Source organism: Gorilla gorilla, chromosome 4 (assembly GCF_029281585.2).
Source record: "Gorilla gorilla gorilla isolate KB3781 chromosome 4, NHGRI_mGorGor1-v2.1_pri, whole genome shotgun sequence".
Taxonomy (NCBI): domain Eukaryota; kingdom Metazoa; phylum Chordata; class Mammalia; order Primates; family Hominidae; genus Gorilla; species Gorilla gorilla.
The window spans coordinates 177,122,857-177,138,719 of NC_073228.2; the positions used below are offsets into that span (position 1 = coordinate 177,122,857).

General features: G+C 51.7%; 1 protein-coding gene across 1 annotated transcript; it reads right to left on the reverse strand.

The window, feature by feature from the left end:
• Window positions 1-232: 232 nt before the first annotated feature.
• On the reverse strand, window positions 233-15,202 carry STC2 (stanniocalcin 2). Its single transcript, XM_004043019.5, has 4 exons — window positions 13,575-15,202; window positions 11,400-11,542; window positions 8,751-8,962; window positions 233-3,756 (listed from the first exon to the last, which is right to left on the reverse strand). The coding sequence occupies exons 1-4, from the start codon at window positions 13,723-13,725 to the stop codon at window positions 3,354-3,356; spliced, it is 909 nt and encodes a 302-aa protein (XP_004043067.1). The 5' UTR covers window positions 13,726-15,202; the 3' UTR covers window positions 233-3,353.
• Window positions 15,203-15,863: the final 661 nt, after the last annotated feature.

A 15,863-nucleotide genomic window follows, 5' to 3' on the forward strand; every position in this document is an offset into this window, starting at 1 on the left:
CTGCATGAAATTTATTCTCCTCCTTGTCTGGGTGACTCAGGCAGGGGCTTGGACAGGGTCCCTCTGATGGAGAAGCCTAGGGTGGTCCTCTTCATCTAGCTTCCCTCCCTGTAGGCTGAACATCCACAGAAGCATAGGATTCTCTTGACGTAAAAGCCCACTTGCTCACAGCTGTCCCCCTGAGCACCGGACATCAATGACCCTCTCAGTCAATGACGCTACTCAAGTGGAAGCCATTTATTTAAAACTTTTATTAATGCTTGAAGAAAAATAATGCAATGTGACAATGTACAGGTCCTGTTGCCTAAATCCGTAGTAGAAACAGATATTATCACTTAGCAAGCTCACGTGGTGCCAATTCTGAGATCAGACGGGGTTGTTCCTCCTTAGGAAGTGGCCACTGGAAGCATTGTTTTTCCATGCTATTTCCGTGAAGCCTTTTGCTTGGTTCGAGTTTAAATTTCTCCCTTTGTGTGAGTATGACTATAGTTCTGGCCTGGTGTTTTCTATTTATTTAGTTTTAGATGTCAGCATTTTACTATACTTGGTCCTCTCACTTCAGAATAACAGGGCTATTTATTGATACAAAGGAGAGGTGTTCAGATCATCTTGTTAACATGCAGAGCTCAAAATAAACACTAAATCTTTATTTGGAGATCCACATCCTTCCTCAAAGGAAGGCTCATGAGTAAATTTGTATGCAGTATAAAGCCCAAGTAGAGGGTGTATTTTTAATGACTACTTTGCTTACATTTTAGATTGTGCAAATGTCTCAATCAATGCTTGCAGGAATGTGGACCTTCCTCAGTTTTAAGCAGAAGACACTGAGCAATAAATACTGTTGTATGCTTCCAGTAACGTGAGGGACGGGATAGAAATGCTATCTACCTGACTTCTGAGAAGAAAACAAAGCAGTGGCATGAAAAATATAAAACAGAGATCAGTAAATGGGTTCAAATGAACATAGTAAGCCATTTTATGCCTTAGGGGGAAAACACAGAGATAATAAATACAAATGACAAATATTTACAATAGAAGCAACGAACGGGACATCAGTAGGCGAACACATAAAACATTTACACGGAGGAAAATGGAAATGTGATGCCTTTCACACATCCAGTCCAGGAGCTGGCGGACAAATGAACAGCTGACTCAGCAACGCAGGAGAATGTTATTGCTTTAGCTTTTGAGTGATGTCAGTAAAACAGTCAACGTGCCTGCCGCGGTGGCTCACTGCAGGAGACAGCCACGGTTTACACTCGTTCCCATGGCAGAGCCTGACACACAGGTCCTCCTCCCCCCAAGTGCAGAGCTGGATTAAGTGCACCAGCTCTTCTGTTCTCTGCAGCCCCAGATCTTGCTGGGTGCCCGGGGGCCCGGTGGCGGGGGCTGGAGGTGGGGTTTCCTCCCTTCCCCCAACCGATGATTCCCCTCCCCACCCAACCGCCGGCATGGATCATGAAAGACTGGGATTGGATTTGGGGCATAGAAATACTAGCTGTGTTTTGGTTGAAGGCATTCCCCAGGAACAAGTCATTTTAGAGCAGATACGCTTGGTTTCTTGGTGTCTGGCCTCAGGTTGCCTTGAGGAAGAGCTGATGAGTTGACGGATAAGGATGCATATGCTTTTTGACCCACTCACTAGAACAGAGATCAGTAAACTGTGTCCTGTGAGTGAAATTCAGCTGGGGGCCTGTTAAATAAATCTTCCTGGAAGGGAGCCAAGCCCTCTCGTTTGTGTGTTGTCTATGGCTGCTTTTGTGCTAGGACGGCAGAGTTGAGTAGTTTCGACAGAGACCTCACGGCTCGCCAAACTGAAAGTACTGGATTCAGTATCTGGCCCTTTGCAGACAATGTTTGCTGACCCCTACTCCACAAGAGCCCAGCCCAGAACACCCGGCCACTCCCTACAATACCAGCTCCTGCTTGAGAAAGGATAGGCTTTAATTTGATGGCCAATTAGGAAGAAAAGGCCTATTTAGGTGATGTTTTAAATAACCCAAGAAACCCACTGCTGAGACTTTTAATGAAAATCCTCACTCTCCTTTCCTCGTATTTTTAGTTCTGTCTCTTCTCTCTGCCTTTATTTGTCCCCTTGGACTCCTCTCCTTATTGCTGAATTTCCAATTAGGATCTGGAAAATCCTGTCCCTTAGAGATTTTCAGCAGTCTCCTTGATTTTATGTAAAAGGTCAGCATTTCCTGATGGGAATTACTAAGTAGTCTTCCTTCTCTTCTTTCCTTTCCCATCCCCTCACATGGAGAAGCCAGGTTTCCAGCTGGGTCTCCTGGAATCGCCAGGACGCAGCTTTACCAATCTTGGCTGAGGCAAGGTGAGATAACGAAATCCTAAGGGAAATTTGTCAAATGTACTCCCCAGGTGTGTATTTTCCTCTGGGTATAAGGTTTCCCCCAAGTGGGCAGGAGTCCATGTCAGGCAGTCAGATGTATGGCTATGTCGCTGTTTGATAGCTTTTAAAATAGAACTTAAAAAAAAGAAAAATCAGCCTCAAAGGATGGGCTGGTTTTTTTTTTTTAAACCCCCTTTGAGCTGGTTTTAATGACCCAGTTGCTTTGTTTGAAAGCCATTTATTTAGATGACAGATATGTAGATATAACTGGATAAATAAAAAAGTGAAATTGAGATTTGAAGCAGTGGTTAAAATATAAACTCATAGGGGCCACTCCCTTGGACAGTGTCCCCCCCAGCCCAGACAGTACAATGGCTCAGAAATTACACATAGAAATGACACTCCTCCCTCCACCCTCGCCAAGAGCTCTGAACCGCAAGGTCCCACACAAGAAACTGAATTTCAGTTTGGCACCAAGCACCCCCTCGGCCCCTGCCTCCTCTCCACCCTTCTCCTGCATTCTAAGCGATATTTATTTTTACATTCACTCCTGTCCTGGAATCCAGCCGCCCTGACTTCCGCGGAGACAGCACCAGAGGCTGCTGCACCAGAAGCTTCGGGGCGAGGCCCAGCACCCACTGTGTGGCCCAGCTCTGGGGGCCCTGCCTTACCCTGCCCCTCCCTGGTTCACCTCCCCCACAACAGAGCGGCCGACACCCACTGACTCCACAGATGGAAAGAAGACAAAGGTACAAGGATAACGCGGGCGCGCTCCCTTGAGTACGTGTAAGTGCAGAATTCACCAGGCACCCCTGAGACCCCACGGCCCCAGGGGTCTCCATCTCACCTGTCTGTTCCGCGAACACACACCTCGATGAAGTCCACAGTCCCCACAGAATCCTGCGTGTGACATCCCCCCTCTCTAATGGTAAATGTTTTGGAATGTCCATAGATAAGAAAATGGACGGCGTGGAGGAAAGATTTCGTGGCCAGGCCTTTCATTTCACCTCCGGATATCAGAATACTCAGACTGTTCGTCCTCCCACTCGCTGCTTCCGGAAGGTCCCTGAGCCACAAGGCTCCCGACTCTGCCTCGGGCATGGGCGTTTGGGTGGCTCTTGCTACCTCGCTCACCCTTGGCACCTCGGCCAGTCTCCCTACTGCTGGGCTCTGGGAGGTGATGTCCTGCTTCCCCGTGGTGGGCCCTGGAGAGCTTGCTTCTGTCCACCTGGGGCTGGCGCTCGGGGGGTGCCGTGGGAGGCCTCTGGATGGCCGAGGTGCAGAAGCTCAAGATGGAGCACAGGCTTCCCCAGTTCTGCTCACACTGAACCTGCACGCTGTGGGTGATGGCCTCCTTCACCTCCTCCCCACAGGTCAGCAGCAAGTTCACGAGGTCCACGTAGGGTCTAAAGATTGAAAGCAGAGAGAGAGAGAGACAGAGAGAGAGAGAGAGAGAGAGAGAGAGAGAGAGAGAGAGGCTGGGAATGGAGCAAGTCCCGAATGGACCACAGAGGGCAGGGGCAATGCTGGGAAGGAGGCATGGCCAGTGCTTGTCTTGGGTTCGGTGGAAGATCTCTCTCAAATGACTTCAAGCCTTTTCTCATAGTCTATGGAGTACTGGCCTCAACCAACCCTTATTGGGTGGCCACTGTGTCCCAGGCTCACAGGTGCATAGGGTAAGAGCTTAGGACCCTAAAAGGAAGACCCTCTGGGGATGGTGAGAAATCCAGGTGGCTGCGTGAATAATGGCAGGAGAGCTCTGGGTGCCTTTAGGCTACACTAACTAGGTGAGTTTCAGCTAGAGTGGAGATGGCTCTGGGGTCCAGTGGAATCATAATTAGGCAAATGGTGCAGGGCCTTACATAGACTCCCAAACAGAGGGTTCTTTTTGGTAGAGAAGAGGAAACCATGAAGGTTTAGCACCATGTGCCCTCTATGAGAAGCCCCCAAGAAACCATTTTCCCCATGTTTGTGTTTGCCCCGGGTTTAGGCTTCTGATGAAGAAGGGTGTTTTTGGAAGTTATTGGATGCATTTCCTCTGCATCTGGAGGAGTATGGAAGAGCTGAAGTGGGAGGGAGGAAGACCATGTCCCTGGGACGTCATTGCCCGTGCATGCAGTGATTCCCTCTCTCAGTAGCAGAGGCTGGGGAGTAGGTGTGGCCATCTAAGCATCTTTATTCTTTCAGCCTGGGCTTCCTTAGATTTGGAGTTGAAGGCTGGCGGTCAGGGGCCCCTGTGTTTGGACTGAGAGACAGCTCGCTGTGCAATGAACTCGCCTAGTTCTGGAGGGCAGAGCCAGTTCCTCAGGCCATTCCGGTTGTCTTGGGTTGTTCTTTAGGAAAACTGCTGGAATAATTTACTCCAGGGGGTGGACAAGGTGTGCAGAAGGCAGGAGCATCTGCTTTTTATATTTATGGGCCCATCTGGTAAAGAGTGTCCCCAGCAATGGGCTCTCATGGGCCACTCACTGAGCTTTTATTTTAACCTCTCACTGGCCTTTAAAACCCCCCAAGGGGGGTATAGAATGTTTCACATGGCTAACCAGCATTCCTAGGCAGTCCTCGCTGGCAAAGTTTCTGATCTAACTGACCACAAGCATTGCAGCTTTGGGCCATCACCTTGAGCAGGGAAGTCACCCTGGAATGTGAGGTCATTCATAACAAGGAGCAATCTGATTTGTCCTCCCTAAGTCTGGGCCACCAGAGAGGCTGCGTTACAGCCCATGGAGCCTTTTCTTTGCAAGTTGGCAGTTGTTGCTATGTGGAAAGAGCAGACTGTGTTTTAAGATGTGTGAAGTAGTTTACTGCATTTTTATTAATTATTCCTCAAGTTGGAATTGAGTGAACTGTCCTCACCTCATGGATGCAAAAACTGAGAAAAGCAGGGAGAAGGTGGCTTTTGGAAGCTTCTGGGCTTCAGGGCCCAGGGCTTGGCTGAGAGCAGAGCAGAGAGGAGGAATGCTCTGGCTGAGAGAGATCAAGCTGCTGTTTAAGGCCTGCTTGATGACTTTGGAGTCAGCAAGTCTGTGCATGGCCACTGGGCAAAGGGCTTTAAACCCCCTAAGGCAGGCCCCTGACAGCGCAAGACAACCTAACCCTGTCCCTTGGACTGCCCTGAGGTGGGCAGGTGGGCATGCAGGAGGCAATATGAGGGAAATGCTCCACGCGTGCTTGTTTCCTTCTATTTTTTGAAAACTAGAAACTGCCTCCGGAGCTCAAGTTCACCGAGTGTGTCTGCTAAAGCAGCAACAGGATTTTAGCACCTGACTGTGCCTGCCGCGGCACCAGGGCTAGATGAGCACACTGCAGGGGTGAGTGTCTGTCTTTCTGAGATACTAACTGGATGCTGTCTTCAAGCTCCTTTCCCCAGAGTAAGGGGAGGGCTGTCTTGGGAATATGCAGACTGTCTCTCTTTCGCCTTCCCGGCCAGGGCATTCTGTCTGCCAGATGAGCCCCCAGAAGCCCAAGGCGGATCTGGATCCCAGAAGGCTGGATGAGCCCATGCTGTCCTCTGCCCTTGGCCCGTCTCTCTCCTGGAGGAAGCTGTGAACTGCGGGGAGGGGTGTGTGTGCCGAACCAAGTTAATCTAAGCCGTGTTCCGAGCTGGCCTGGTGCCTTCTGAGGCTGCAAGCTCAGCCCGTGTCTAATGACAAAGTCCAGCTCGTTCAACTGGGTGTCAGCAAGCCTAAAGGATTTTAAAAAATACTTGGAGGGGGATGTGCCTGGAGCCTGCCAGCACCCAGTGACATGGCGAGTGGGGGTAAAACCAGGCAGGCGGCAGCTAGGGGGAGACAGATGCTGTGCAGAAAGTGGGGCGGGCAGGAAGGGGTGAGGGGAGCGGAGAGGAAGAGCTTGAAAAGAGCAGCATTAACTGGGGGTGAGTGTTCTGGTGTGGATGGGGGTTGGGTTGAAGAATGGGGGTGGTGCAGATTCTGGGGTGACTGTGATTTCCTCATCTCTAAAGTGAAAAGCAAATTCAGTTCTCTCTCTTTTTTTTTTTTGACCAATGCCACACATTTGGAAATGGGCTTCTTGATATTTGGGGACTGATAGGATACTTTAATCAGTTAAGATGGTTGGGAAAAAAAAAAAACTAAAAAACAGGCAGTTCAGCTAGAAGTACAAGTCGATGCACGGCCACATCATGACTTCAGAAAGAAAGGTAATGGGGGCTTTTGGGAAGCTGGAGTTAGGGGAGACCCCTGCCTAGAGATGCTGACTTAGGGGGAAGCAAGAGGAACAGCATGTGACCAGGCTTCTTATATGGGCTGCCTGCATTTCCAGAGCAGGCTGGGGTGGGGGGTCATCGGCTCATTCTGAATGGTGTGAGGAGACCATGGCCCCGAGGGCCACATTCCCAAGAAGGAGACACTAGAACGCCAGAGAGCTTTACCTTCTTCTTAAATTAAGGGGAGGGGGTGGGACTTCCAACCTTCAGTTTTCCCAAAGAATACTTTTCTCCAAGAAAGATAGAATTCCTGTGCTCCAGGCATGCATTATAGCCTTATAAACTAGGAATGGGCCCCATTCCCCACCCATTCCTGAGGCCAGCAAACTCTCTCTAATGGGGGACAGGGCTAGAGGCGAGTGAAGCTCACGGTGTTTCCTAGCCATGGGGCATTTGTCTCTTCCAGAGGCACCTGAAGGAAGGGAATTTTAGAGTGTTCTCCTTGTGCAACGGGGATATATTTGATAAAAGGACAAGAAGCCCACCACATGTGGGGAGCTGTGAGCCCTTTCAGGTCTAGCAGGGAGATAATAGGCTGGGAGCAGGTTTGAAGTCTATTCCTGACGACTGGCTTCAGTCATGTATACCAGCAATTCCGAAGCTTAAAAGCAGGAATCAAACCTCAGTCCGAGTTCTCTAATCTCTTAGCTTCACTTTCCTCCTCTTGGGCATAGTAATTTCTATCTTGTAGCATCTTTGGGAAAGATAAATGAGATAACCCATGTAAAGGCCCTGGCCAAGGGCCTAGACCATTAAAAAAAAAATTAAAAAAACATAAAAAAAGACAGCTATCATTGTTGTTGATGATGCTGTGGCTGCTATTGTTCCCTTAAAAATATTTGAAGAATAAAAAATATTTTGTAAGGCATTAGCCTAATTCAAGGAAAATGCAATATTGTTTTGCTTTTGGCAAGAGCTTCCTGCAGAGTTTCGCCATGAATTGTATGATTCTAACACTGTAGCAAGGGTGTTGCAAGATGCCTATGACCTTATAACCAAGTGGAAAGAGACAGGAGGTGCTTGCTGTTCTCTGTCATCTAAGTGGTGTTGGTGTGGTAGGGACATAACTGGAAGAAGGTTGTGGCACAAACTGAGGATGAAGAGTTCATAAAATTATACTGATTTGGCTCAATGAGTCACCGTGGAGAGACCAACAGTGCCATCAAACTGGTAATGACTTGTACTGAACTGGTTGGCTAGTGGCTTTCTTTCTGCCCTGTGTCTCTTAGGAAAGAGCCATTGTCAATATTTAAAAAAAAAATCTTCAGGGGCTCCTGGCCCTGCCTCATGTTAGAAACAATTGGGTACCAACATGCTTTACCATGCTGCAAAATTTAGGATCCTGTAGCTGAAATATTTTGTAAGGAATGATGCATCCTGAATTTATCATTGAATTTCAAGTCTTGAAATAAGTAAGTTCACATTTCCTTGTTTTGGCATAGAAGCGTTTAGCTGATTAAAGTTTTTGGCATTTGTTTTGCATTTCCTCTGAGAGGGCACTAATGTATGAGAGAAGGTAAACCGAACCTTCTAAGGGAAAGGAAAGTTAAGGAGGCAGGAAAAGCATCTATAGCTCTGTTTTCGGGATTTAAGAGTATAGGTTCTGGAGGCAGACTGCTCAGCAGACTGGAGCCAGGTCCCAAGCCTGGCTTTGCCTGTCACTAGCTGTGTGAGCTCTGCCTTAGTGAGTCTCAGTTTTCTCATCTGTCAAATGGAGGTGACAAGGGCTGTGGTGAGGATCAAGTGAAAAATTCACAAGGAGCCCTTAGCCCAGTGCCTGGCGCTTAGTAAATATTCAACAAATGTTATTAGCAATTTGCTGTCTGTAAGGACATCTCTACAGCTACTCAGAATATTCTGAGAGCTAGTGGGTTCTTGGCTAAGGGGAAGATGAAGAGTATTACTGAATCGACACATTTCATTCTTAGTAAAACGATTTCCCATTTCTGTTGCTTGTGATTTTGAGACTGATGAGGGAATTCTCTCTTTTCCTAAAAGCCAGCAGGAAAGGGGCCTTTTAGGAGAGTCAGTGTAGCTTTCTGAAGTAAATGGAAGCCTTCTCCTTTTGACAGGCATTCAGCCTCTAGAAGCAACGCGGCTCTCCTCCCATACACATTGCCGTCCTTGCTGGGTGACCCCTTCACCCCAGGCCCTCTGCGGGGCAGTACTCACTCGTGCAGCAGCAAGTCCTTGAAATGGATCATCTCCACTATCACCCGGGTGTTCTCCTGGGCAGCGGCGCACAGGTCGTGCTTGAGGTAGCATTCCCGCTGCAACTGGGACACCATTTCCCTGATGGCCGGGCACTTCCGGCTTATGCAGCCGAACCTGTGCCGCAGAGCGTGGGCCTTACATTTCAAGGCGTCTTTGATGAATGACTTGCCCTGAGAACACACAGGCCGGGGAAGGGAGAGAGGGGCAGAAAGCAGAAGACCTCGTTACATGCTTGGACATTTCAGCCCTTCTTGGGCTTACACAGTATATTTCTGACATCAGAACCCCAAGGCCCCACCAGAGACGGACGTCCTCCCAGGTGACAGGCAATGCCACATCCGGAGGCACGTCCAGAGTGACATGACACCCCCAGCACTGGGCAACAAGGGACGTTCATTCTGTAGACGAACACATCTCCCTCCTTCCTCCCTGGCTACTCTGTGAGTTTCCCTCCAACGGGGGCTTCCGTGGCTATGTGTCCCTCAGGTAGCCCTGTGTTGGTTGTGTGGTGGCAACTTTTCTGGAACACAAAGGGAATTTGGCCAGACACAAATCCATAAATCCCTCACGGTTCTCACAAGCAGTTTTCCCTAAGTGGAAGGTGCCTGCATGTCCAAATCTCACACGTTTCCTTTTTCCCTTGATTCCAGGGGCGACACCAAGATTGATTGCTGATTGTACCTCCCTTTCTGCCTCCGTGCCTCCCACGCCCCAAATCCATACCCTTGTCTCCTCCTACCCTACCAGGAAGAGCGTTCTTTTCCTTTTTGAAAATGACTCTACTCCTTTAAACTGTTCGGATTATTGCCTCTAAAAGGCCGGCCTGGCACCCTGCCTGGCAGCATCTGGAGTCTGAACTGCCGCACTGGCGGCCCCTCCCCCACGCTCCCTGCCTCCGAGTGGCGAAGGCAGCCAGGCATACATCTGGCCTGCAGTTCTCTTTCCTGGCAACCCCGTTTGATTGTGCTTATCCTAGAAAGGAGACAGCTGTTGGGGGTGTGGAGGCGAGCTCGGTGCTGCTCCCTTATCAACCTCGCACAGCCCGGAGGCATTGTGGGATGCCTACCCAGGAATCCCCGCACCCCACATTACTATAGAAACTAGCTGTCGTCGGAGAGGTCACCCCTCTGTTTTTAGACAGGCCCGGAAGTCACTGAGTTGAGAAAGTAAATGGGTTTAGGTTGGAAGTGGGAAGCCAGCCAGCACATTTATTTTGGTTCTGTCTTTAGCAGCCATAGAAATGTCTACAGATAGCGTCTGATCTCTGAAAAACCATGTGGCCCGCGCGCCCTCCCCGTGGCCCCCTCTCTTTTGACTCTCCAGCCAGAGCCAAATAGAATGGAGGGCAGGGTGTGCCCGTTTATTAAGCAGTTATGTGCTGAGCATCAACTTGAAAGGGATGTCTCTAACTTGAGAACATATTCCTGTTGGTTGAGAAAAAAAAGAGGAAGATGAATTTATGCGAGGGCTGTGGCAATCTGTTCTTGGTATTCTTCCCTGACATCCTGTGGGATTGCCCTTAAATACACGTCTTTCCTCCGGATTTCCTATTACGTTTCCTAATTCCCGTTAATCCAGAGTGATGCTTTATTAGGGAGCCTCAAGGAGTTCAAAGTTCTACCTCTTTCCTTCCCTGGTTTCAGTTTCCCCTCTGGCCACACCGCACATCCTCTGCAGTTTAGGCTGCCGGCCCCGTCTTCGCCTCCCCTCCTTGTTCCCAGGCACTGCTTTGTCAGGCTCACTACTATATGTCAGTTGATGGGGACTGGTGACATCCATAAATCTCACCTAAGCTGATGGCCACCTCCAAATGTTGGCATTGCTCTCCAATGAAGCAGGAGAGATGTTTCTGAGATATAGTAACAGGGCGTTTCAACAGGGCATATAAGTGGCCAGGGAGAACACGAAGAAGGTGAGTCTGGTGCCACATGCCATCTAAAAATGTATTTGCATTGTCGGCACTGGAGCCATATGTTGCTTGTTGTGTTCCTGCCTTGCCCTGAGCAGCAACTCCGCGTTCCCCTTGGGACCCTGGGATAACCAAAGTGGGTCAGGCCCTGACTATATTTATTATATAGAGCAAAAGGAAAGTGTGGAACTGAAGGACTCAATCAGGGTTTCGACGGGTCAGCTTGGGAGAGAAAGATCTGCTACTCAGGAGGAATAGAAGTCTGCTCTTTTGGAGGTCCTGAGTTATTCGGGTTGGCTGCCCACACACCACATGGCGGATTTCTACATACTTTGTGTCTCGTTTTCCTAGTAGGTGAAATGACTTCTGAAATGTATAATTGGGGGTTCCTGCCCCTGCCTCTCATGCAGTGGGCTTTGGAGACTGAGTTCTGGGTGGCCAGACACAGCGTGTCCCCTTACAAGGTGTTTATCGTTTATTATGACATTGGTCTCCAGTCCACCCTGCCTGTGTCGACACAGCTTATGAGTGCAGAAGTGTGACACTGGCATAATGTTTTATACCTAGACTGTCGCTTGCAAGCACTAAAACACACCACAAGGAACAGCAAAGGAAGTTGGTTAACAAGGCTTTCCAATGAACGTTTCAATCATGTACGCTCACCCCAAACATTCTTCATGCTCTGGATGGATTTTTACCTGGGCATCAAATTTTCCAGCGTTGTGCAGAAAAGTCATGCAAATCCCATGTAAGCCCCGAATCTCACAAGAGTTGTTCTCGAAACATTCAAACACGCCACACCCCACATCGCCAGCGTTGACCAAACAGTGCTGGATCTCCGCTAAAAGGAAAATCACATACAAATATATACAAAACTCTAACCCATGCTGGGCAATGCAGAGAGGTCATTTGAAATAAAAGTTAACAACTAAAGGAAAATTTAAGGAGGAAAAAAGAGTTAGTAATGACTATTTCAGGACCTAAAAAGCCTGGGAAACAAAATTTCATCCTTTAATCTACTCATGAAAAATATCTCTATTTGTAAATATTTGTAGAAAAGAGCCGAAAAATTACAAAAATTACAACCAGAAGGCTGGTCTGAGCATTCCTCCTTTTCATCCTTTCCATTTTATTAAAGTATTTGTGGGAATACTTAGTTTGAGAGCAAAATATATTTCCGCTTTTTAAACCCACAGACAAAAATACAATTTTGAGTCGAAGACTGTACTTCATCAATGAAGTACCCTTCTCTACTTGATCTGTAGAAGTTGCTGCTATTAAATCACCGCCATTTGCTTCCTGACCCCCAAATGACAGCATCTAAAAAGCAGTTTCAATTCAGCTTTATGATTCAACACCTAAAAATCAAAACAAAATTCCTATTAAGGCAGTGCCTCCCAACCCTTCGCATTAAAATACCAGCTAGGGAAGCTGCGGTTGGCGAGCAGGCTTAGGAGTGGAGTCAGCTGGGGGCGAGCCTTCAGAAACGCCACTATCAGAGGTTGCAGGCTCCTTTTAATTAGGGATCCGGGTGAGGTATCACCCAGTCCCCTAGAATTCCCGCAGCCCGGGAGGAAGCTTGCAGCCCTTCACCGAATGTGGCCCCCAGTCCTCTCTCGGAAGGGGCAGACGGAGGGAGTTAACTGTCAGGCTGCAGCGTGCAAAGCCTCTTCCCTCCCTTTCCACTACCCAAGTCTCTGATTTAAATCGACCACAAAATTACATCAGAAAAGTATATTTTGGAAGAAGGGCGGGGTCGGAGCAGATAACCCGCATCAGATTAAATCTAGCCAGAGAATGAGGGGCATGTATTGTTGAGGGTCACCAACCACCGAGAATCAGGTTCAGTTCTCAGAGGAAGCGCCAGAGGAGGGGGAGGGTGGGCGAGGGTCTCGGGGTGGTGGGGGTGCCGGCCCCAGCATGTGCAGGCGACAAGATCCGTAAGACCCCACGCGCCGCCGGGGCAGGACCGCACAGGGCTGCGATTCACTCACTTGGGGCGTCCCTAATGGGCACTCGTGCATTCCAGCTCGTGCGGTGAGCGCACGCACGCCGCCGCTGCCGCGTTCACACGGCCCCCCAAAGTCGGGGGAGGGGTCGTGGAGCGAAGGAGCTGTAGGCAGATTTTCTTTCTCTTTCCGAGCTGGGAAAAGGGCCAGCCCCGTGCCCTGCACGCCTGGCTCTGCTTTGCAGCTTGCTGGTGAGCCAAGAGCCGGTAGAGCAGAGGAGGCGCACGGTTCGGGTCGTGTCACCATTTCTTGGCTTGCTGACCCGGCCAGGAGCTGGGGATGGCGGCAGCACCGCGGAGGTACGCTTTGCGCTGCCCCCATGCTCCCTTCCGAAAGCAGTGCCCCCAGGGGGAAAGTTCGCAATGCCATTTGTCTCGCCGGCAAAGTTCTGGGATGTCGGGCATCTTTTGAGGAGGGGGAAGACGCGGCACCCTTACTGAGGCCGGCAGGCCAGGAGGTGAAGTTCTCCGGGCGCAGGGCGCAGCCCAGCTCCGGGGACCCTCTGGGCCTCCCGCGTGCCGGCCGGGATGAAGCGCGCTTTGCACCGGACCCGGGATTCGGGGGCGGGGGCTGGCGCTGGCAGCGTCAGACGCTGCTTCATTTCCCCTCGACCCTGGGGAGGACAGCAACAAGTCCTGCCCCAGCCATTTCATCACCCTGCTAGCACGTGCAGATTCCGGGCCCTCGGAGCCCGGCGCGGACCTCGCCTTGCCTCGCGCTTCCCTTTGCACGTCCCGTGCCATCCCAAGAGTTTGCGTGGCCCTGGGTGGGCGCCTGGCTCCCGGCGAAACGCCTGGGGCGCGCCGCGTGGGTGCACGGTGTCCTCTCCCAGTAGCTCCCGGCTGCGGGGGCACATGCACTTACCTGTATTCTGCAGGGACAGGCGGCCTTTCTGCTGGGAGCTCCTGTCTTGGGGACCCTCGGGTGGGTTGGTGGCGTCGGTCCCCCGCGCCGGGTCAAAGGTGGCCAACACCAAAGCCAGGGTCATGAACTGGCCCAGCCGCTCGGCACACATGGTTCTTGGTATTAACCTCCCGTCGGGAGACCTGGATCCTTTGTGCTCCCCTCTTCCTCCTCCTCCTCTTCCTCCTTCGCCGCTTCCCCTCCTCCTCCCACTCTTCCTTTTTGCTCGCCTTTTCCCTCCTCCTCGCGGCCGCGGCTCGGATAGAGGTTACCCAGCGCCCTCCCGTAGCTCTCCGGAGAGCATGTGACCAGGCCGTTAGCAGCGCCGCGAGTGCCCGGCAATGGCAGGGATGGTGCCTCAAATATCCCTGGAAGCTCTGGTGTCACTTGAATGAAGGAGTCGAGCAGGTGTTGTCCCGACGGCTGGACCAATCCGAGACCCCGGCCCTTTTGACAACACGGCCGGGAGGCGGGGCCTGCGCTCAACTACTACAGGAGGAAGCCGAGCGCCGCTGAGAGCGCCGGACAAAGTTGCCGACCTGGCGGCGGCCACGCGTTTGCGTGCGTGTGTATGAGTGTGTGTGAGCGCGGCCGGAGATGCGTGCGCGTGTGCGGGTGCTCCAGGGCAATGGTCGAAAGGACTGTAGAATATAAGAGCGAATCCAAGCTCCAGTTGCTGTTAAAAGGGGACGGTGTGCTCTGGGACAGTGTCCCTGGGGCGCCAGGCTCGCGTCACACCCACATCGGGTTGGGAAAGTTTCCTCTTTCCGCCGTTTGGAATTCAGTGAGATTCCCAGCCCAGAGGACTTAATAAATTGAAGCAGTTTCCTAGGCACAATGATGCTGTGGGCCAACTGAGCACACATGGGAATTCCTGGCCTTGTGACACTTTGCATTAAAAAGAACCCCACGATTGAAGATAGGAGCAGAAGCACTAGATACAGTATTTGGTCTGAGCAACTGCCCTATCTTCCCGCTTTGGTGGGCCGTGCAACACCTGGAGTGTCGTTTCTCGTCTTTCCCCTAATCCAGACGCATTCCAGGCTGGGCTGCAGGGATCCAGGTGACAGTCAGGACTTGCATCATTTCCAGGAGGGTGGCAGGGAGGCCCAAGGCAGCCCTGAGTCAGCCCGCCGCGGAGTATCGCGTGCCCGGAGGCCAGAGCTTGAAAGGCAACTTTACGCGTCTCCAAACACACTCCTGCATTTTCTCAAGGCGCTGCTCGCCACCCCGCTCCGGGTTCCCTTTTACTCTCCAGTCATCCGATGGAAGTGGTGAGAACAAAAACAAAGACAAAAAAAGCTAAATCCGGGGAAATTATCTCCATCTCCTCCCTTTTCTTGTTCGGCCCCCTCCCCAAGAACCGCCGGGTCGGGATAGCCCCCGGCTACTTTCTCACCCGGCCCGTGGAGGGAAGGAGAAAGTTGGGCGCCGCTTGGAGCGCCTCTTCCCCTGCTGTGTGTGTACGTGTGCACGCTCACGTCTCCCCCGCGCCGGGGCCGGGGACAGGAACTGCTCTCGGTCCCGTCACCCCACGGCGCAGCTCGGGGGGCTCGCAGGGCTGGGGGAGGGCGGGGACACGAGCGCCGCGCCCGAGCGCCCCAGGGCACGCACCCGGCGTTGGCGCGCACTCGCCCCTCCCCCCGTCCCCACCCTCCTCCTGGAGAACAGGTGAGCCCGGGTACCAGCTCTCGATCCCCCACCCCCGCCCCGCGCCCCGCCCGCGCCCTCTGCGGTAATGCGCCTGGGGAGTTTCATCACCCACTGCCCAGGCGACGCGGCCCTGGGTCTCCGCGGCGGGGCGCACTGCCCGCCTGGTTGGGGCCGCCATGTGACACGTCTGGGGGAGGGGGCGAGGAGACACGCGGGCAGGTTATCTTTTGGCCGGCGCTTGACTTCCAAAGCTTTCCTTTCCCGTGTCCGGGCTGCACGCGGGCGTGGGGAAGGCGGAGGCGGGGGGTCAGGATGGCGACGGCTGGCCGCAGCTATCCGGCGTGTCGAGCTCTCCTGAGTCGGAAGGAAGGAGAGGAGGGGGTGGGGAGGGCGTCTTCAGAGTGGGCTTCCCCTGCGCTGGAGCGCCAGGGAGCATCCATAAATTGTCACTTTGAAGGTCCAAACCTGCGGCGGTAGGGACCATGCCCACTATTCTAATAGCAATTACTCCGCGCAGCCTTGGATCTTTTGTGCAAGGACGTGCGGGTACAAATACATTAAAACGGCCAGTTCACATTGCCCACCCTGCTTGTGTTC